Source organism: Oncorhynchus kisutch, linkage group LG23, assembly GCF_002021735.2.
Source record: "Oncorhynchus kisutch isolate 150728-3 linkage group LG23, Okis_V2, whole genome shotgun sequence".
Taxonomy (NCBI): domain Eukaryota; kingdom Metazoa; phylum Chordata; class Actinopteri; order Salmoniformes; family Salmonidae; genus Oncorhynchus; species Oncorhynchus kisutch.
Genome location: NC_034196.2, coordinates 28,793,337 through 28,817,129, shown reverse-complemented (window position 1 = coordinate 28,817,129; position 23,793 = coordinate 28,793,337). Strand labels below are relative to the sequence as shown.

At 46.1% G+C, this 23,793-nt stretch overlaps 1 protein-coding gene across 1 annotated transcript in view; it reads right to left on the bottom strand.

The window, feature by feature from the left end:
• Positions 1-23,793, bottom strand: part of grk3 (G protein-coupled receptor kinase 3) — a 59,080-nt gene that overhangs the window by 16,836 nt on the left and 18,451 nt on the right. Inside the window, 2 exon segments of the mRNA XM_031802246.1 lie at positions 176-277; positions 690-763. Of these exon segments, the coding sequence (XP_031658106.1) occupies positions 176-277; positions 690-763 (176 nt within the window).

The window sequence follows — 23,793 nt, the reverse complement described above, 5'->3', positions numbered from 1 at the left end:
AGAGAGAGGAGGGTCATGTGACAAGTCATTTCCAGTCCAATATACCATGTAAAGTGTTTTAGATAGGTTGGGGTGTTGCATTGTGTTAATTCATGTCAACCTCCTCCCTGAGAGATGACAGCATTTTAGGGGAGTTTGTTACACTGTGTTGGTTTGTGTCCCATGTTGACCTTACATGTGAACAGGAGAGGAGTTCCTTCATGATGTATCCATCATAGATCTGTCTGCTACGACACAACCGCTCCTCTTCAGAATCCAACTTCTCGTAGTCCTTAATCTGACACACACACACACACACACACACATACACTTCCTCTGAAACACCATGAAATTTGCCTAATCTCAAACATCTCACATGACCTTTAATACAACTGACACACACTAGACTTCTGCTCTCTAACCACTGACTATAGAGAGGGAGAGAGCGAGACAGAGACAGACAGACAGGGGAGAGAGAGAGACAGACAGACAGGGGAGAGAGAGAGACAGAGAGGGGAGAGAGAGAGAGACAGAGAGAGGGGAGAGAGAGAGAGACAGACAGAGGGGAGAGAGAGAGAGACAGACAGAGGGGAGAGAGAGACAGACAGAGGGGAGAGAGAGAGAGACAGACAGAGGGGAGAGAGAGAGAGACAGACAGAGGGGAGAGAGAGAGAAAGGCAGACAGAGATAGAGGTGTGTGTTTCTCTCACTTCTTCGTAGAACTTGAGCTGTGGTACGGCCTCATCTATTTCATTCAAACAAAAATCCTTGAACAGCAGAAACCCTGAAACAGAGAACACACATACACACTGTCAGAGTTGTTTCTTTGACATTATGACATCAGCTTTAGGTGTGTGTGTGTGTGTTTTGACCTAACTAAAAGTAGGAAAGGTAATATCATTGTAAATAAAGCTTCTGGGGTCATTCACACACACACCTTTCATTTGGAGAAGTAGGCCTTTCTAGTGGATTAGCCTTAGTAAGAGAACAATGTCCTCATCTCATTGAGCAAATCCCCTATCAGACACACACATTGCAATGTGCTTGAAATGAACCACAATTACAGGGGGTGAGCGTCATCTTACATCTCTATTGTCTGCATTATTATCTACGTATCACTAACACAAACGTTTACACACACTAGGACACACACACACAATCTACTGAAGCCCATCTGAACAGCTCGCAAAAAAAGCCTGTGTGTTGCCACGGTAACCGCATCATAGCCTTCACGACACGTGTGCATGTGTTGTTACAGCCGATACACCACATCATCAGCAGAGATATTTCACATCTCAGATGGCAATCAGTGAAAATAAAAGTTCATGTCTGTTGTGGAAGTATATTTTTGTTTATTAGAGTAAATATATATGTGGCTGGTTTCAGGAAGCTAGGTGGCATATGTTGGCGTCACTATTTCACATGAGAGCCATTTGAACGTATGCAAATATGGAGAGTCGTAAAGAGAACACACAAGGATGTTGTAAAAAAAACACCTGTCTCCGGATTACATCTTCAAATTAAGGGCAACCATGGCATCCGTGACAGAGAGGGAGAAGTCCATCCATGTAAGAGAGTCTAGCTAGCTACATTTTCAGATATTACAAGTTTCAAATTTTGTCAGAAGTCATTTAAATTTAATTTTAAGTTAATTAAAGTATACTGTTAGCTGGCTGGCTAACATTACTTGTCTGACCTGTTTAGTAATATTATTTGTATCTCAAAATCCATTTGCATTGCTAGTTATAGCCTAATGTTAGCTAACTAACATTGAACCTTGTTGGTTAGTGGCATGCAGGGTAGTAACGTTATGAGTTGGGATTATGGTTCATTGTTTAGCTAGCTAGATGTCTAAATAAAAGATTCCACTTTGCAAGTAACTATTTCAATAGAATGGTTATGATGTCACTGTGACAACTGTCGATAGACGTAGCTCTGGCTATCTACTCCGATTTCAGATGTCCGGTGTCAGTAAGCGTTGGCAAAAAAAAGTGTTATTAAATTGTTGCCAGCAGCACAGTTAGTCACCAAAGCTCTGGATAACATGACAACAGCCTAACCAGCTTGACTGCTGTTGTCAGATCAGAACGCTCGGATCAACCCTACTCCTTGGCCAGAGCGTCCAGTGTGCACTCTGAACGCTCTGAGAGCGAAATGCTCTGAGTTTACCAACTAACCAGGCGTTGGTGACTAACTAGCTCTGTGGTGAAAAACACGTGGCTGAGCACACCCCTCTGTGGTGAAAAACAGGCGGCTGAGCACACCCCTCTGTGGTGAAAAACACACGGCTGAGCACACCCCTCTGTGGTGAAAAACAGGCGGCTGAGCACACCCCTCTGTGGTGAAAAACACACGGCTGAGCACACCCCTCTGTGGTGAAAAACACGCGGCTGAGCACACCCCTGAGGTGAAAAACAACAACTAGCCTACGAGCCCTTTTCTCTTGACACTTCAATCACCTCCCTCTTCCCCCTTATCTCCAAATCATTCTTTCTTTTTCCACACTACTGATTAAAGAGTCAATGACGCACTATCAAACGCAATCTGATCAATTGATTGAGAGCTGTGAGCTGCTAGGTTTAATTCTCCACCAAGAAGCACAGGTTACCACAGCCAGTGGGAAATCCCTGCCTAGGTAGAAACCTTGAGAGAAACTACGCTACTATAGGTTAGGAGAGAGGATAGGAGAGATGAGGATGTAAGTAAGAAGAATGGTAGAAGAGAAGGGATCAGGGGACAGTGGATTTTAGGAGATTGGCATTTTCACTTCTCTTCTCTATGATTGAGTGACTCTCACTCCACACACACGTTAACTCTGTCCTCCATAACAAAGGAAGAAGAGGTTATTTAAAGCATGAGGCCATCTCACAGTAACACATACAAAAAAAGCACCCGCTCCCTCACACACACACACACACACACACACACACACACACACGATATGACTGAGTGTGCGGTTGTTAACGGAGCTGTTGTGAGCAGTGTCTCTTCATAACCTCAGGAGGTAGAGACCAAAAGGCAAAGTGGAAAAGAGGAGAGAAAGATAACCTGCTTACTACTGCTGTGCTTATTGATTCAGTTAAAGGCTAATTGATAAGCTAGCAACTATATCCTGCATCCCTATCGGTAAACATATCAGAATCGGCCGATATTATCTAAAAATGCCAACATCTGTATCAGCCCGATGTCCAGTTTAACACTGATGTGCAAAACCGATGTCAAAGCTGACGTGCAGACCTATATAACGTAGGTACATGACGTAATGATGGCAAGTCAAATGGCGCTACACGTGCAACACAGCATTCCTAACCTAACCCACAATGTCCGCTGTGTGGATCAAGCAGTCAACAAGTCATTTGAAAGAGTAAGAACATTTCAGCGAGACACCTCACAGGCGAAATCAATTAACACCAAGATAATGGAATTCATTGCTTTTGACAATCAACCGTTCTCTGAAATGGGTGATGTTGGCTTTCGCCGACTGGTCGAGCACCGGTACACGTTGCCCTACCAGAGTTACACAGTAATAGCGTCACTGCTATTAGCTTCACAACATACTATGGAATGTCGTTTGGGTCTTTGCGTGTCAAAAAACAGATCGACATCAAACCACACTATTTGACAATAACACTATTTGAAGTGTTAAATAAGCTTTTCATTTGACACGTCAAATAACAGTTCTATTATATAATGTTGTGTAAGTCAAACGCCACCAACTATCAGTAACACTGTCAAAGCTCTACAAAAGTCTGCAAACAAGCGAACACCAGCCACGAACAATGTGTTTACAATACCGCATTGGGAATAAAGCATTTGTTCGACCACAACTTCTGGGGTAGCTAGCTTTAGCTGGTACTAAGCTAGCACCAATACAACCAGCTTGAAAACAATGACTAGTAGAAACTGCAGTCATTTTCATTATTCTTAGCAATGATTTAGGAATCCTTGTGAGTAAGTATTAGCTAGGTTGCCACTTGTTGTTCACCTATTGAAATTGAACATCAGTTCATGAAAATAAATAGCTAGCCAGCTACTTAACCCTGTTGCCCAAAGCTAACGTTATAAGCAGCCAGTTAGCTTCATATGGCTAGTGAGGCTCGACCGGACCTGGTTATGTTTTGTGAAGGTAGCCACAATAAGGATTTGGCACAATAGTGGAATTTGCAGTTTGCCTTCAAAATAAAAGTACCTCTTTGAAAGTGATGCAGAAGGTTACAATTTGTGGAATCATGCCATATTTAGACAAGGTAATGTTAAACGAGGTTGGAATGTGAAGCAATGAAATGGGGTATCAGTCTACTCAGTGACACCCAAAGAACACAACTGTGAAGAGTTTACACACATATTAGCATTGTAGCTCTTATCTCAGGACAGTCACTGTGTGAAATCACCTCCCCAGTCAACCTATTGTGTGTATTGACATTCATATTGCACTGTACAGCTTTACCTAAGGATTGGGGATCATTGAAATTAGGTATCAGTCTACTCAATACCCAAAATATTTCTTCCCAACGTCCTCAGAGTTATCAGACTCCAAAACACCCACGCAGCATTGTTTTTCCTCTGGAATAGTGTTCAATACACATGTTGACAGTAAATGTCTCAATTCACTGTTGTTACAGAGTCCCGCAATAAGAGTTATGACGCAAATGTTCTCTGGGTGGCACTGAGGACTGATACCTATGGATTGTAGATCAATGACATGGGGTAAGGCTGTACAGTGTACAACATTCCAACCTCATAATTATACTATTTGTATTGATTTGCATCACTGTCAATGGACATACTTTTATTTTGAAGGCTAACTGCAATGTCCACTATTGTGGCTAGATTCACATAGATGGGTCCGACCACCATTAATCAAATAAGAACTGTCTTATAAATTAGAGTTATTTTAGATGACACCTAGCTATAGTTAGTTAGCTAGCTAACTATAGCTACTGAAACATGTCACTTTGCTATGTTTTTGGGGAAGAACATAGTTTGCATCCATGAGCTAGCTAGCTTTTTAAATGACCAGCATTGTAGGTGCACGAAACAACTTTACCAGCATCATAGCATACGTATCGATGAACCGTTATAGTGTAATCAATGCAATAACTACGTAAAAAATGTACACGTTGCCTCACGGGTGGCGCAGTGGTCTAAGCAGTGCTATCTGTGCCACCAGAGACTCTGGGTTCGAGCCCAGGCTCTGTCGCAGCCAGCCGCAACCGGGAGGTTCATGGGGCGACGCACAATTGGCCTAGCGTCGTCCGGGTTAGGGAGGGTTTGGGCCGGTAGGGATATCCTTGACTCATCGCGCACTAGCGACTCCTGTAGTGGGCCGGGCGCAGTGCACACGGACCAGGTTGCTCGGCGTACGGTGTTTCCTCCGACACATTGGTGCGGCTGGCTTCCGGGTTGGATGCGCGCTGTGTTAAGAAGCAGTGTGGCTTGGTTGGGTTGTGTTTCGGAGGACGCGTGGCTCTTGACCTTAGTCTCTCCCGAGCCCGTACGGGAGTTGTAGCGATGAGACAAGACAGTAACGACTAACAATTGGATACCACGAAAATTGGGGAGAAAAAGGGGGTAAAAAAATTATTGTGTGTCATATTCAGGTCCTGATTGGTCAACAAGCATATTTGACATGCAAAGACCCAAACAGCATTCCATAGTATCCTGGATGAGAATGAAACGACTGAACAAATGAACAACGAAACAACACAGCAAGTGAAAGAAATAGGTTTTGATTTTGTTTTACTGGTAATGGGGACATGCGTAAATGCCAACAAAATAACTTTTTGGTCAGTGTGGTGTGTGTAACCTTCATTTAGGCAAGTCAATTAAGAACAAATTCTTATTTACAATGATGGCCTACCCCGGCCAAACATGGACGACGCTGGGCAAATTGTGCACCACCCTATGGGACTCCCAATCACTGCCAGATGTGATGCAGTCTGGATTCGAACCAGGGACTGTAGTGACGCCTCTTGCACCGAGATGCAGTGCAGTAGACTGCTACGTCCATGTGTGTGTGTTAACTATTTGACTGTACTAGAATGTTTAAAAGGTCCCAAAAATTGTAAATATCAGTATCACTTTTCTGGCAAGAAAAATATTGGATATCTGCCAAAAATGTAATTTCGGTGCATCACTACTAGCTACACATGCACTCACACACACACACACACACAGATACACCCCCCCAATACGCTCACACACAGATACACCCCCCCCTACAGGCTCACACACAGATAAACCCCCCCAATACTCTCACACACATATACACCCCCCCAATACGCTCACACACAGATACACTGCCCCAATACGCTCACAGACACCCCCCCCATACACTCACACAGAAACACCCCTATACGCTAGCACACAGAAACACCACCCCCCGATACGCTCACACACAGATACACCCCCCCTATAGGCTCACACACAAACACCCCCCTCCATACGCTAACACACAAAAACACCCCCCTCCATACGCTCGCACACAGAAACACCCCCCTCCATACGCTCGCACACAGAAACACCCCCCTCCATACGCTCGCACACAGAAACACCCCCCTCCATACGCTCGCACACAGAAACACCCCCCACCCTCCCCGATACACTAACACACAGATAAACCCCCACCCCCTATACACTCACACACAGAAACACCCCCCCGATACGCTAACACACAGATACACCCCCCCTACAGGCTCACACAGATATACCCACCCCTCCCCCCCAAATATGCTTACACACAGATCCGTCCTATATGCACACACAAACACCCCCCCCCCCATAAGCTCAAACAGACGCACCCCCCCTATACGCTAAAACACAGACGCATCCCCCCTATACGCTCAAACACAGACGCACCCCCACTATACGCTCACACAGACGCACCCCCACTATACGCTCAAACACAGACGCACCCCCCATATACGCTCAAACAGACGCACCCCCACTATACGCTCAAACAGACGCACCCCCACTATACGCTCAAACACAGTCGCACCCCCCTATACGCTCACTCACAGATGCTCACCCCCCTATACGCTCACTCACAGATGCTCACCCGCCTATACGCTCACACAGATGCTCACCCCCCTATACCCTCACTCACAGATGCTCACCCCCCTATACGCTCACTCACAGATGCTCACCCCCTATACGCTCACTCACAGATGCTCACCCCCCTATACCCTCACTCACAGATGCTCACCCCCCTATACGCTCACCCCCCTATACCCTCACTCACAGATGCTCACCCCTCTATACGCTCAGACGCACCCCCCATATACGCTCACTCACAGACGCACCCCCCTATACGCTCACTCACAGATGCTCACCCCCCTATACCCTCACTCACAGATGCTCACCCCCCTATACGCTCAGACACACCCCCCATATACGCTCACTCACAGATGCTCACCCCCCTATACGCTCACTCACAGATGCTCACCCCCCTATACCCTCACTCAGATGCTCACCCCCTATACGCTCAAACAGACACACCCCCCATATACGCTCAAACACAGATGCTCACCCCCCTATACGCTCACTCACAGATGCTCACCCCCCTATACGCTCACTCACAGATGCTCACCCCCCTATAAGCTCAAACAGACACCCCCCCCATATACGCTCACTCACAGATGCTCACCCCCCTATACGCTCACTCACAGATGCTCACCCCCTATACGCACAGACACACCCCCCATATACGCTCACTCACAGATGCTCACCCCCCTATACGCTCACTCACAGATGCTCACCCCCTATACGCTCACTCACAGATGCTCACCCCCCTATACGCTCACACAGATGCTCACCCCCCATATACGCTCACTCACAGACGCACCCCCCTATACACTCACTCACAGATGCTCACACCCCTCTTAAAGAATGTGTTGTGGCAGATACCATTTGATGTGGAGGTATAGCAGCAAAAGACAGTGAGATGGTCCAGGCAGAGAGGTGACAGGGTTGATGTGCATCGTGAAGCATCATTTCCCTCTGTAGTACAGGTATATAGGGCCTTGACACAGAGCTAACTCTCCCATCATTACTACACACTTCTGTCTGCAATGGCATCTCTATCTCACCAGCCCAGTGAGGGAGACAGCGAGAGCGAGACAGCGAGAGCGAGTGACTGTACAAAGTAGGGAAGCAAATTTCGGTCAATTTTGCTGCCGACTAACAGACCCTCATTAAGCGGTCATGCATACAAGGACCAGACATTTTTCATTAAGAGCTTAACGGAAACATGCAACATTAGCAAGCCTATCGTCTAACAGTGAGAAGGCTATAGCCTATTATTGAACATGCAACATTAGCAAGCCTATCGTCTAACAGTGAGAAGGCTATAGCCTATTATTGAACATGCAACATTAGCAAGCCTATCGTCTAACAGTGAGAAGGCTATAGCCTATTATTGAACATGCAACATTAGCAAGCCTATCGTCTAACAGTGAGAAGGCTATAGCCTATTATTGAACATGCAACATTAGCAAGCCTATCGTCTAACAGTGAGAAGGCTATAGCCTATTATTGAACATGCAACATTAGCAAGCCTATCGTCTAACAGTGAGAAGGCTATAGCCTATTATTGAACATGCAACATTAGCAAGCCTATCGTCTAACAGTGAGAAGGCTATAGCCTATTATTGAACATGCAACATTAGCAAGCCTATCGTCTAACAGTGAGAAGGCTATAGCCTATTATTGAACATGCAACATTAGCAAGCCTATCGTCTAACAGTGAGAAGGCTATAGCCTATTATTGAACATGCAACATTAGCAAGCCTATCGTCTAACAGTGAGAAGGCTATAGCCTATTATTGAACATGCAACATTAGCAAGCCTATCGTCTAACAGTGAGAAGGCTATAGCCTATTATTGAACATGCAACATTAGCAAGCCTATCGTCTAACAGTGAGAAGGCTATAGCCTATTATTGAACATGCAACATTAGCAAGCCTATCGTCTAACAGTGAGAAGGCTATAGCCTATTATTGAACATGCAACATTAGCAAGCCTATCGTCTAACAGTGAGAAGGCTATAGCCTATTATTGAACATGCAACATTAGCAAGCCTATCGTCTAACAGTGAGAAGGCTATAGCCTATTATTGAACATGCAACATTAGCAAGCCTATCGTCTAACAGTGAGAAGGCTATAGCCTATTATTGAACATGCAACATTAGCAAGCCTATCGTCTAACAGTGAGAAGGCTATAGCCTATTATTGAACATGCAACATTAGCAAGCCTATCGTCTAACAGTGAGAAGGCTATAGCCTATTATTGAACATGCAACATTAGCAAGCCTATCGTCTAACAGTGAGAAGGCTATAGCCTATTATTGAACATGCAACATTAGCAAGCCTATCGTCTAACAGTGAGAAGGCTATAGCCTATTATTGAACATGCAACATTAGCAAGCCTATCGTCTAACAGTGAGAAGGCTATAGCCTATTATTGAACATGCAACATTAGCAAGCCTATCGTCTAACAGTGAGAAGGCTATAGCCTATTATTGAACATGCAACATTAGCAAGCCTATCGTCTAACAGTGAGAAGGCTATAGCCTATTATTGAACATGCAACATTAGCAAGCCTATCGTCTAACAGTGAGAAGGCTATAGCCTATTATTGAACATGCAACATTAGCAAGCCTATCGTCTAACAGTGAGAAGGCTATAGCCTATTATTGAACATGCAACATTAGCAAGCCTATCGTCTAACAGTGAGAAGGCTATAGCCTATTATTGAACATGCAACATTAGCAAGCCTATCGTCTAACAGTGAGAAGGCTATAGCCTATTATTGAACATGCAACATTAGCAAGCCTATCGTCTAACAGTGAGAAGGCTATAGCCTATTATTGAACATGCAACATTAGCAAGCCTATCGTCTAACAGTGAGAAGGCTATAGCCTATTATTGAACATGCAACATTAGCAAGCCTATCGTCTAACAGTGAGAAGGCTATAGCCTATTATTGAACATGCAACATTAGCAAGCCTATCGTCTAACAGTGAGAAGGCTATAGCCTATTATTGAACATGCAACATTAGCAAGCCTATCGTCTAACAGTGAGAAGGCTATAGCCTATTATTGAACATGCAACATTAGCAAGCCTATCGTCTAACAGTGAGAAGGCTATAGCCTATTATTGAACATGCAACATTAGCAAGCCTATCGTCTAACAGTGAGAAGGCTATAGCCTATTATTGAACATGCAACATTAGCAAGCCTATCGTCTAACAGTGAGAAGGCTATAGCCTATTATTGAACATGCAACATTAGCAAGCCTATCGTCTAACAGTGAGAAGGCTATAGCCTATTATTGAACATGCAACATTAGCAAGCCTATCGTCTAACAGTGAGAAGGCTATAGCCTATTATTGAACATGCAACATTAGCAAGCCTATCGTCTAACAGTGAGAAGGCTATAGCCTATTATTGAACATGCAACATTAGCAAGCCTATCGTCTAACAGTGAGAAGGCTATAGCCTATTATTGAACATGCAACATTAGCAAGCCTATCGTCTAACAGTGAGAAGGCTATAGCCTATTATTGAACATGCAACATTAGCAAGCCTATCGTCTAACAGTGAGAAGGCTATAGCCTATTATTGAACATGCAACATTAGCAAGCCTATCGTCTAACAGTGAGAAGGCTATAGCCTATTATTGAACATGCAACATTAGCAAGCCTATCGTCTAACAGTGAGAAGGCTATAGCCTATTATTGAACATGCAACATTAGCAAGCCTATCGTCTAACAGTGAGAAGGCTATAGCCTATTATTGAACATGCAACATTAGCAAGCCTATCGTCTAACAGTGAGAAGGCTATAGCCTATTATTGAACATGCAACTCCAGTAATGAAGCAGCTAACAAAACCTCATCTTCAAACATTTGCCAAAATGCAACTGGCGGAAAACACAATTCTAAACAGGGCACCTAATGCTAGCAGTTCCATATGCAGAGATAGAAACTTAAAGGGGGAATCTAAAGATGCAACTACTAGGATGGGTTGTTAATATGACTAGGATTGTGCCTTTGGCTTCTGGACAACGAATAGAAAGTTATGAAAATCAATATAATAGGAGAGAAATGCTGGTCTTTATAAAATAATTGCCTCCATGTTTCTAAGGTTGAATTTTGGCTACTCTGAAGCAACATAAGACATGCCTCATTATTTGAAGTAATGTAAAATGTTTAGGTTTCAAACATTTGTACTGCCTCAAGCTCACGTTGCAAAGTGGTGCGTGATGAGCTGATAGACCCCAGACAGCCGACCGTTGACTATGCATCTGAATGGAAAACTGGAGGAGCGCATTACGAGGTGAGATTAAGAAATAAAAATAGCTCCTTTTTAAATCGTGGTCACCAAAGTTAACACGCATTGCACTTAGAATTGTTATTTGTTCTGCAATGACTGTGCTGACACACAAGCAGGCTTCCCTCCAGTAGCTTAGAGCTTTTTTGAGGAGCTACTCTCACACTGTCTGACAGGTGGTAGGCTATTCCACTCCTCAAACTAGGCTGTATGCTGTGCTCATGTGATAAATACAAACGCAGCAATTTAATTCCACAAATTAATGCAAGTTAACCTAGTAGAGGTCGATCGATTAATCGGAATGGCCGATTAATTAGGGCCGATTTCAAGTTTTCATAACAATCGGAAATCGGTATTTCTGGAAACTGATTTTTTTACACCTTTATTTAATCTTTATTTAACTAGGCAAGTCAGTTAAGAACACATTCTTATTTTCAATGACGGCCTAGGAACGGTGGGTTAATAGATTTTCACCTTGTCAGCTCGGGGGATCCAATCTTGCAACCTTACAGTTAACTGGTCCAACGCTATAACCACCTGCCTCTCGTTGCACTCCACAAGGAGGACTGCCTGTTATGCGAATGCAGTAAGCCAAGGTAAGTTGCTAGCTAGCATTAAACTTATCTTATAAAAAACAATCAATCAATCATAATCACTAGTTAACTACACATGGTTGATGATATTACTAGTTTATCTAGCGTGTCCTGCGTTGCATATAATCTGACTGAGCATACAAGTATCTGACTGAGCGGTAGGCAGCAGCAGGCTCGTAAGCATTCATTCAAACAGCACTTTCGTGCGTTTTGCCAGCAGCTCTTCGTTATGCGTCAAGCATTGCGCAGTTTATGACTTCAAGATTATCAACTCCCGAGATGAGGCTAATGTAACCGAAGTGAAATGGCTAGCTAGTTAGCGGGGTGCGCGCTAATAGTGTTTCAATCGTCACTCGCTCTGAGACTTGGAGTGGTTGTTCCCCTTGCTCCGCATGGGTAACGCTGCTTCGAGGGTGGCTGTTGTCGTTGTGTTCCTGGTTCGAGCCCAGGTAGGAGCGAGGAGAGGGACGGATGCTATACTGTTACACTGGCAATACTAAAGTTCCTATAAGAACATCCAATAGTCAAAGATTAATTAAATACAAATGGTATAAAGAGAAATAGTCCTATAATTCCTATAATAACTACAACCTAAAACGTCTTACCTGGAAATATTGAAGACTCATGTTAAAAGGAACCATCATGTTCTGAGCAAGGAACTTAAACGTTAGCTTTCTTACATGGCACATATTGCACTTTTACTTTCTTCTCCAACACTTTGTTTTTGCATTATTTAAACCAAATTGAACATGTTTCATTATTTATTTGAGGCTAAATTGATTTTATTAATGTATTATATTAACTTAAAACAAGTGTTCATTCAGTATTGTTGTAATGGTCATTATTGCAAATAAATAAATAAATAAATAAATAAATATAATCGGCCGATTAATCGGTATTGGCTTTTATTTTTGGTCCTCCAATAAATCGGTATTGGCGTTGAAAAATCATCATCGGCCGACCTCTAATCCTGTCCCCCCCCCCCAGATGCTTGTTCCAGTTGTGTAAACATTCTGCGCATGTGCTACGCAAAACAACTGTCACTGATATTCACACTTCCACTCAATACAAACACATTAAATTAACTTCACACTGTATAATACAGTACTGCATAGAATGGCTGATTTGCTCATATTTGCAAAGACCTACCTGTGATTTGGCTGAAGGAATATACATGCATAATGATCTGCATTACACCTATTAGAATCCTACAGTGCATTCTGAAGGTATCCCACATTTTGTTACGTTATAGTCGCATTCTAAAATGGATTCATAGTTTTTTCCTCATCTCCACACAATACCCCATATTGACAAGAAGAAAACAGGTTTAGAATTTTTTGAAAATGTATTCAAATTCAAAAACAGAAATACATTATTTACATAAGTATTCAGACCTTTTGCTATGAGACTCGAAATTAGAGATGCACTGATACGACATTTGTGGCTGATATCCAATATTTTCCTTGCCAAAAAAAAAGATACCGATAACCAATATTAAACATTTTAGCGGCCTTTTAAGCATTCTACTACGGTTAAAAAGTTAACACACACACATGGACACAGCAGTCTAAGGCACAGCATCTCAGTGCAAGAGGTCGTCACTACAGTCCCTAGTTCGAATCCAGGCTGCATCACATCCGGCAGTGATTGGGAGTCCCATAGGACAGTGCACAATTGGCCCAGCGTAGTCCGGGGTAGGCCGTCATTGTAAATAGGGATTTGTTAACGGACTTGCCTAGTTAAATACACGTGTCACACACAAAGTTATTTTGTTGGCATTTACGCATGTCCCCATTACCAGTAAAACACAATCAAATCTTATTTCTTTCACTTACTTGCTGTGCTGTTTCTTTGTTCAGTCTCAACCAGGATTTCATCATACATGTCTAGCAGTGAAGTTTCAACTCTGTCTGTCCGTGGCCTCTCTTCCTCGGAGCGCACTGTCACTGTGTCCATTTCCATCTTGTCCAGCTCTGTCTGTCCGTGGCCTCTCTTCCTCGGAGCGCACTGTCACTGTGTCCATTTCCATCTTGTCCAGCTCTGTCTGTCCGTGGCCTCTCTTCCTCGGAGCGCACTGTCACTGTGTCCATTTCCATCTTGTCCAGCTCTGTCTGTCCGTGGCCTCTCTTCCTCGGAGCGCACTGTCACTGTGTCCATTTCCATCTTGTCCAGCTCTGTCTGTCCGTGGCCTCTCTTCCTCGGAGCGCACTGTCACTGTGTCCATTTCCATCTTGTCCAGCTCTGTCTGTCCGTGGCCTCCCTTCCTCGGAGCGCACGGTCACTGTGTCCATTTCCATCTTGTCCAGCTCTGTCTGTCCGTGGCCTCTCTTCCTCGGAGCGCACTGTCACTGTGTCCATTTCCATCTTGTCCAGCTCTGTCTGTCCGTGGCCTTCCTCGGTGTGCACTGTCACTGTGTCCATTTCCATCTTGTCCAGCTCTGTCTGTCCGTGGCCTCTCTTCCTCGGAGCGCACGGTCACTGTGTCCATTTCCATCTTGTCCAACTCTGTCTGTCCGTGGCCTCTCTTCCTCGGAGCGCACGGTCACTGTGTCCATTTCCATCTTGTCCAGCTCTGTCTGTCCGTGGCCTCTCTTCCTCGGAGCGCACTGTCACTGTGTCCATTTCCATCTTGTCCAGCTCTGTCTGTCCGTGGCCTCTCTTCCTCGGAGCGCACTGTCACTGTGTCCATTTCCATCTTGTCCAGCTCTGTCTGTCCGTGGCCTCTCTTCCTCGGAGCGCACTGTCACTGTGTCCATTTCCATCTTGTCCAGCTCTGTCTGTCCGTGGCCTCTCTTCCTCGGAGCGCACTGTCACTGTGTCCATTTCCATCTTGTCCAGCTCTGTCTGTCCGTGGCCTCTCTTCCTCGGAGCGCACTGTCACTGTGTCCATTTCCATCTTGTCCAGCTCTGTCTGTCCGTGGCCTCTCTTCCTCGGAGCGCACTGTCACTGTGTCCATTTCCATCTTGTCCAGCTCTGTCTGTCCGTGGCCTCTCTTCCTCGGAGCGCACTGTCACTGTGTCCATTTCCATCTTGTCCAGCTCTGTCTGTCCGTGGCCTCCCTTCCTCGGAGCGCACGGTCACTGTGTCCATTTCCATCTTGTCCAGCTCTGTCTGTCCGTGGCCTCTCTTCCTCGGAGCGCACTGTCACTGTGTCCATTTCCATCTTGTCCAGCTCTGTCTGTCCGTGGCCTCTCTTCCTCGGAGCGCACTGTCACTGTGTCCATTTCCATCTTGTCCAGCTCTGTCTGTCCGTGGCCTCTCTTCCTCGGAGCGCACGGTCACTGTGTCCATTTCCATCTTGTCCAGCTCTGTCTGTCCGTGGCCTCTCTTCCTCGGAGCGCACGGTCACTGTGTCCATTTCTATCTTGTTCTGTCTGTCCGTGGCCTCTCTTCCTCGGAGCGCACGGTCACTGTGTCCATTTCCATCTTGTCCAGCTCTGTCTGTCCGTGGCCTCTCTTCGACGGAGAAGGGCCTTGGTCAGGGAGGTGACCAAAAACCCGATGGTCACTCTGACAGAGCTCCAGAGTTCCTCTGTGGAGATGGGAGAACCTTCCAGAAGGACAACCATCTCTGCAGTACTCCGCCAATCAGGCCTTTATGGTAGAGTGGCCAGATGGAAGCCACTCTCAGTAAAAGGCACATGACAGCCCACTTGGAGTTTGCCAAAAGGCACCAAAAGGACTCTCAGACCATGAGAAACAAGATTCTCCTGTCTGATGACACAAAGATTGAACTCTTTCACCTGAATGCCAAGCGTCACATGATGTCAGAAACCTGGCACCATCCCTACAGTAAAACATGACTGGCAGCATTATGCTGCGGGGATGTTTTTCAGCAGCAGAGACTGGGAGACTAGTCAGGATCTAGGGATATGGATCAAAGTACAGAGATCCTTGATGAAAACCTGCTCCAGAGTGTTCAGGACCCCAGACTAGGGCGAAGGTTCACCTTCCAACAGGACAACAACCCTAAGCACACAGCCAAGACAACGCAGGACTGGCTTCGGGAATAGTCTCTAAATATCCTTGAGTGGACCAGCCAGAGCCTGGACTTAAACCTGATTGAACATCTCTGGAGATACCTGAAAATAGCTCTGCAGCAATGCTCCCCATCCAACCTGATAGAGCTAGAGTGGATCTGCAGAGAAGAAATGGGAGAAACTCCCCAAATACAGGTTTGCCAAGCTTGTAGCGTCATACCAAAGAAGACTCGAGGCTGTAAAGGTGCTTCAACAAAGTACTGAGTAAAGGGTCTGAATACTTATGTAAACGTGATTTGAGTTTTTTTAATCAAATGTGCAAACATTTCTAAAAAGCAGTTTTTGCTTGTCATTATGGGGTATTGTGTTTGTCGATTGATGAGGGAAAACAACAATTGAATCCATTTTAGAATAAGGCTGTAACATAACAAAATGTGGAAAAAGTCAAGGGGTCTGAATACTTTCCTAACGCACTGTACCTTTAAAATACATCTCATGAGTGGAGAAGCAGACCCTTTTCCTTTCTTCCTGTGCCAATCTGCCTAGACGTACTGCCAAGTTCGCAGGTTGTTAGCTTGGTAACATGACTAAACAATGGTTTGTCAAACCAATAATTACCAACCCGGGATTAGTTTAAAAAACGGCCCGCGACATAGTTGGTTAAAATAAATTAAATGCACGAAAAATCGCAAAGGAAGAGAAAAGGTAGCTCTAGTATTATGGGGGATTTGTTTCCATTTGAGCTAGAGACACGCCCTTTACTTTGCTGTAAAGCTGCAGGCATGGCTTTGAAGAAGCTGTGCTCTATTTCTCCTCTCTGACACTCACAGAGACAGAGAAATTGCAGAGCCTACTCAGACTGGCCTGTGCTCTTGGTCCTACCAGGGATGAAATAATACAAATCGCTCACCTTTGCTTGCTCTGTGCGCTGCTCCAATATGTCAAATATAACAGAAGACTCATCTCCGCTCGCCATCAGGGCTAAATTATATTTAAAATAGAGTGGCCAGAGAGAATCAGGTGGGTAACGGCTGCCGGCTGGCTCATTACAGCTGCCTTTATTGGACCGACGCATACAAGAGACTAACGGCTGCCGGCTGGCTCATTACAGCTGCCTTTATTGGACCGACGCATACAAGAGACTAACGGCTGCCGGCTGGCTCATTACAGCTGCCTTTATTGGACCGACGCATACAAGAGACTAACGGCTGCCGGCTGGCTCATTACAGCTGCCTTTATTGGACCGACGCATACAAGAGACTAACGGCTGCCGGCTGGCTCATTACAGCTGCCTTTATTGGACCGACGCATACAAGAGACTAATGGCTGCCGGCTGGCTCATTACAGCTGCCTTTATTGGACCGACGCATACAAGAGACTAACGGCTGCCGGCTGGCTCATTACAGCTGCCTTTATTGGACCGACGCATACAAGAGACTAACGGCTGCCGGCTGGCTCATTACAGCTGCCTTTATTGGACCGACGCATACAAGAGACTAACGGCTGTTGCTTCAAAACATTCAGCTGAATTTAAAAACAAAACAAACTTTGACATTTTCTAACAGGCGCCAGTGGGTTCTTTAGATCGGTAGGGCAATATTAAACAATACTACAGTATTCTAAAATGTTGGTATCATGAGGTGTTGATTCCATGATATTACTGTGGTACCGGTATACACCGTGCAACACTATTTGGTTTATGGTCTATTTCACTTGCTTTGGCAATGTAAACATGTTTCCCATGCCAATAAAGCCCTTTGAATTGAGAGAGAACAAACTCCTTCCTGCTCCCCCTTCCCTCTCTCCTTTATCTCTTCTCCAGACCCTACACATCATTTCCTCATAAGCCCAAGCCCCTCCCCTTCCTTTCCTCCTCAGTTCCTGTCAGTGGCACACAGACACACCAGGGAACAAGGATTCTGCCTTCCTGCGACCTCTGCGCACACACAAACTATTGTACACATACATTTGTAAACGCGCACAAACTCGCACACACATTAGGGTTAGTGTGTGTAGAGAGGATCCCTGTTTGCAGAGAGGGCGTTTTTGCATGCAAAGCGCACACACACACAGTGGTTGGTGGGTGTTCTTCAGTGGAATAAGGTTAGAGGAGAAAGAGACAGACATTTTACATCGCTGGAGTCAGGGATTAACCTTAATCACAGGACACTTCAGCAGTCACCAGCTAAATCAACAAATGTCCTTCTCACAAAACACACACACACACAGCAACGCCCGCATACACACACTCCTAGGATGAGACATAGGCTTCTCTGTGCTTTGTGTCATTACTGGAATCACCTGAACTGGCTAAATATAACCTGCTGATTAAGTCGCCCTAACTCACAGCTCAACACGGTCCACACACACACACACACACACACACACACACACACACACACACACACACACACACGTCTCCTCCCCTTCATCCATCTCCAGTCCTTTTAGCTGAAGCTGTTTATTCTGGACCCGTGATGTAGGAAGCTAGGTAGGTCTCTTCTTTCTCCCCGTCTTTCCTTCAATATCCGCGTAGACAACCCGCCTGCTCTCTCCCCTCTGTTCTGTACTTTCATCTCTTGTCACTATTCAGGAAGTGTCCATGTTCAAACCTCCCACACATGGACACATACACGTACTAAACCAGGAAAACCCCTCAACCACGTTAACTTTGAGTTACTCAGACAGCATAAGCTGCAGAAAAATGTATAGAATTACAGGAAATGAGCTTTATAACTGATACATTTTGTACATTGTCATTTCGCCACTGCGGCCACTTTCTCTTCCCCACACACACACAGTCAGTCAAACCGTCTCCCTCCTTCAATTTCATTATAAGCCTGTGAAGCAATACATCAAAAAAGTACACTATACCACCCCCCCCCCCCCCCCCTCACACACACATCGAAAGCTGAAATGCACACACTGATTCCCTGGCTCTATGCTAGCTCTCCTCCACAGTGAAGGTCAGTACATGTATAATGCAACACACACACTGGCTCGTCTGCTACCACACAGTGACCATCAATCAGGAACACCTACCAGTATAAAGAACACTGGTGTCCACAACACCTTCTCTCACTCTACACTACTGTCAGTCTTTCCACTGATCTCAACCACTCTCCCTCTTCCCTCATCCCTCTTTTCTCTCCCTTCTACCATCCAAACCTCACCTCCCCCTCTTATTCCCCTCTACCCCCTCCAAACCTCCCCTTTACCACCTCCAAACCTCCCCTATACCCCTCCACTCTTACTCCCCTCCACCCTCCTCTACATCCCCTCTCCCACCTCTCCACCCTCCTCTTACTCCCCTCCACCCTCCTCTTACTCCCCTCCACCCTCCTCTTACTCCCCTCCACTCTCCTCTCTCTCTACCCTCCTCTCTCTCTCACCTCTCTACCCTCCTCTCTCTCACCTCTCTACCCTCCTCTCTCTCACCTCTACCCTCCTCTCTCTCTACCCTCCTCTCTCTCACCTCTCTACCCTCCTCTCTCTCTACCCTCCTCTCTCTCTCACCTCTCTACCCTCCTCTCTCTCTCACCTCTCTACCCTCCTCTCTCTCTCACCTCTCTACCCTCCTCTCTCTCTCACCTCTCTACCCTCCTCTCTCTCTCACCTCTCTACCCTCCTCTCTCTCACCTCTCTACCCTCCTCTCTCTCACCTCCTCTCTCTCACCTCTCTACCCTCCTCTCTCTCACCTCCTCTCTCTCACCTCTCTACCCTCCTCTCTCTCACCTCTCTACCCTCCTCTCTCTCACCTCTCTACCCTCCTCTCTCTCACCTCTCTACCCTCCTCTCTACCCTCCTCTCTCTCACCTCTCTACCCTCCTCTCTACCCTCCTCTCTCTCACCTCTCTACCCTCCTCTCTCTCTCCCCTCCACCCTCCTCTTACTCCCCTCCACCCTCCTCTTACTCCCCTCCACCCTCCTCTTACTCCCCTCCACCCTCCTCTTACTCCCCTCCACCCTCCTCTTACTCCCCTCCACCCTCCTCTTACTCCCCTCCACCCTCCTCTTACTCCCCTCCACATCTCCTGAGGTAGAGAGTCAGGGCTGGCGAGGGCTTTCAGACTTGTCTAGCACAAGGTCATAAGATTAGCTCAATGTGAAAACTCACTGCCAAAATCCTCACAGCTCACCAATCACTCACCCTCTCTCAGAGAGACACAACCAAATATACAAGCAATAAGACTTACAGTTACAGCAGGCTACACACACACACAGGCTCCAAGTCTGTCTGGGAAACACATTCACACCAATCCAGAGTTTATAAACACACAGGCCTGATGCCAAGAGCTGGACAGAAAGAGAGTGAGAAAAGAGGGGAGGAATGGGGGTATATGGAGAGAAGTGGGGAGAGAAAGAGGGGGATGAGAGAAGAGAGGATGGATATTGTCATTTAGGGGAAAAGTGGTTTGAGGGAGAGCAGCAGTAAGACAGAGTAGTGTTGGCTCTATCAAACTCACATACACTGGTTCCAGTGCCCCTCTCTCTGATGGTCCAAAACAGTGTTGTGTGAGTTTTAGTGTGTGATCGACCGGCCAATTAATACACCCAGTCCCTTAGCAATTAGACCCGTCTGCTGGAGCACAGAGACACCAATCAATGAGCCACTACCCTGACACACGCTCAAGCACACACACACACACACACACAACTGCCGACACTTTGACACACACACATCAGTATACGCATGAGCTGACACACTAACAAGGTAAACAGTGATCATCATCATACCAGCGAGCAGTGGGAGAGCGAGAGGGAAGGTGTGTGTGTTCTCCACTCCTGAAGAGAGAAGGATAGTAGACATGGTGAGGAATTGAAGCGTGTAGTGGGGACATGAGGAGAGAAAAGGCATGGAGACCTGGGTAGAAAGATGGGAGACTTAGGTAGGAGATATGGTGAGGAGAAGAGGCATGAAGAGGCCACTGTAGACTATTGAGACTGCCCCACCCGTCACGCCCGATGGCCTCGGGCAGCTCCAGTGCATTGTGGATCCATCTAGCCTTCATTGCTCTTGTTTAATGTCCCCTTCTCCATTTCCTCTCCTCCTCCGTTCTCATCATATTTTTTTATTTCTCCTTTAATCCATTTCATTTTTCCCTGTCATCGAGAGTTCCCATGGCAACCGACAGTTGCTAAGCAACGTAAAACTCTCCATCATCCATTCCAGTACTCTGACAGATGGAGAGAGAGAAAGAGGGAGAGAGCGGCAGGGCAAGAGTAAAAGAAACAGAGAGAGAAAGAATTCAGACAAAGAGAGAGGAGAGGGAGTGAAAGAACACTATGGGGGTCTCTGGAACACAAGGAGCCAGCCCTTCCACCCAGAGAACCAATCATAGCTTAGTGTTCCAGTCACAAGAGAGCCAATCACAGTCAGCCATCTTGAACACGGTGTACATCAGCTTTGTGCACCAGCCTGTAAACAAAGTCTCACACACACGTTAGCAGTCATATGGCTGTATCTGAGGAGCCTCTCTCCTCTCAGGCCCTCACAGGCACTCTGGCATGAGGGGTGGGGTGATCTCAGTACCGCAATGCAGTATCCACATATTCCCAGTAACCCAGTGAGAGTCAGACAGTGGGGACAGCAGAGTCTAAACATGGAGAGCGCGTGACAGAGCGATGAGAGTAAGAAATAGCGAACGAGAGCGAGAGAGATCGCAAACGAGAGCGAGAGAGATAGCAAACGAGAGCGAGAGAGATAGCAAACGAGAGCGAGAGAGATAGCAAACGAGAGCGAGAGAGATAGCAAACGAGAGCGAGAGAGATAGCAAGCGAGAGCGAGAGAGATAGCAAGCGAGAGAGCGAGAGAGATAGCAAGCGAGAGAGCGAGAGAGATAGCAAACGAGAGCGAGAGAGATAGCAAACGGGAGCGAGAGAGATAGCAAACGAGAGCGAGAGAGATAGCAAACGAGAGCGAGAGAGATAGCAAATGAGAGCGATAGCAAATGAGAGCGATAGAGATGGAGAGCAAGGGCTGGATGTCTAACGTGCCAGAGGCCTCCTAACCTCCCCACATGCTCTGGTACTGACATGTGGGGACATGGTCTAACACACACAGCCTAGGCCCTAAGGACACACAGCTGTGCACACACACGTACACACAAGTTTGTAGACACTGCTTCAAATTAGTGGATTCAGCTATTTCAGCCACACCTGTTGCAGACAGGTGTATACAAACGAGCACAAAGCCATGCAATCTCCATAGGGAGACATTCACAGTAGAATGGCATTACTTAAGAGCTCAGTGACTTTCAACGTGGCACCGTAGGATGATCCTCCCCTCGCCTTCTCAGGGGTGGGCATCCAGGCCGCTCCTACCAGGTGACGTGGAGAGGATCTGTGTTTGCACCACGTATTGTCACTAATGGTGTCCCCCAAGGCTTGGTTCTAGACCCTCTCTTCTCTCTATACACCAAATCACTTGGCTCCATCATATCCTCACATGGTCCCTCCTATCATTACTATGGGGATGACACTCAACTACCTTCCTCCTTCCCCCCTTTTGACACCCAGAAGCGACACGCATGTGTGTGCCTGGCAGATACTTTTGTGTGTGTGTGTGTGTGTGTGTGTGTGTGTGTGGTGTGTGTGTGTGTGTGTATATATATATAGTGTATGTGTACACCCCTTCAAATTAGTGGCTATTTCAGTGACACCTGTTGCTGACAGATATACAATATTGAGCACTTAGCCATGCAATCTCCATAGACAAACATTGGCAGTAGAACTGCCTTACTGAAGAGCGTAGTGACTTTCAACATGGCACCGTTATAGGATGCCACCTTTCCAACAAATTTCAGCCCTGCTAAAGCTGCCCCGGTCAACTGTAAGTGCTGTTATTGTGAAGTGGAAACGTCTAGGAGCAACAACAGCTCAGCTATGAAGTTTTAGGCCACACAAGCTCACAGAAGGAGACCTCCAAGTGCTGAAGCATGTAGTGTGTAAAAATAGTCGGTTACAACTCTCACCACAGAGTTCTAAACTGCCTCAGGAAATATCAGCACAAGAACTGTTATTAGGGAGATTCATGAAATGGGTTTCCATGGCCAAGCAGCCGCACACAAGCCTAAGATCACCACGCACAATACTAAGCATAGGCTGGAGTGGTGTAAAGCTCACCACGATTGGGATCTGGAGCAGTGGAAACACGTTCTCTGGAGTGATGATTCACGCTTCACCATCTGGCAGTCCGACGGACGAATCTGAGTTTGGCGGATGCCAGGAAAACGCTACATGCCCCAATGCATAGTGCCAACTGTAAAGGTTGGTGGAAGAGGAATAATGGTCTGGGGCTGTTTTTCATGGTTCGGGCCCCTTAGTTCCAGTGAAAGAAAATCTTAGCGCTACAGCATACAATGATATTCTAGACGATTCTGTGCTGGCCCGACTTCACTAAATGCTTGTGGGCTGAATGGAAGGAAGTCTCCGCAGCAATGTTCCAACATCTAGTGGAAAGCCTATCCAGAAGAGTGGAGGCTGTTATACTGTAGCAGCAAAGGGGGAGGACCAACTCCATATTAATACCCATGATTTTGGAATGAGCCGTTCGACGAGCAGGTGTCCACATACTTTTGGTCATGTAGTGTATGTGAGTGCGAGGATGTGTCTTCAGCCCATTCACAGCTAAAGAGGATATGAGGTGAGAGAGAAGGAAGAGTGAGAAAGTGAGCAAGAGCTCACAAGAGAGACCACAATAACCCCCCGCCATTATGCAATACTACACCCCCCAACTCCTATTTTCAGTGTTAGCCAATACGATGACAGAGCACCTTGTTCACCATGACTAGAGCATGCATACACACGGATGACACATATGGCTGGGTAGGTAGAATCTATATCAGTTAGCAGAGGCCTGTCATCACGGCTGGGTACAAGCTACACTTATCAGTTGTTAACCACAGCC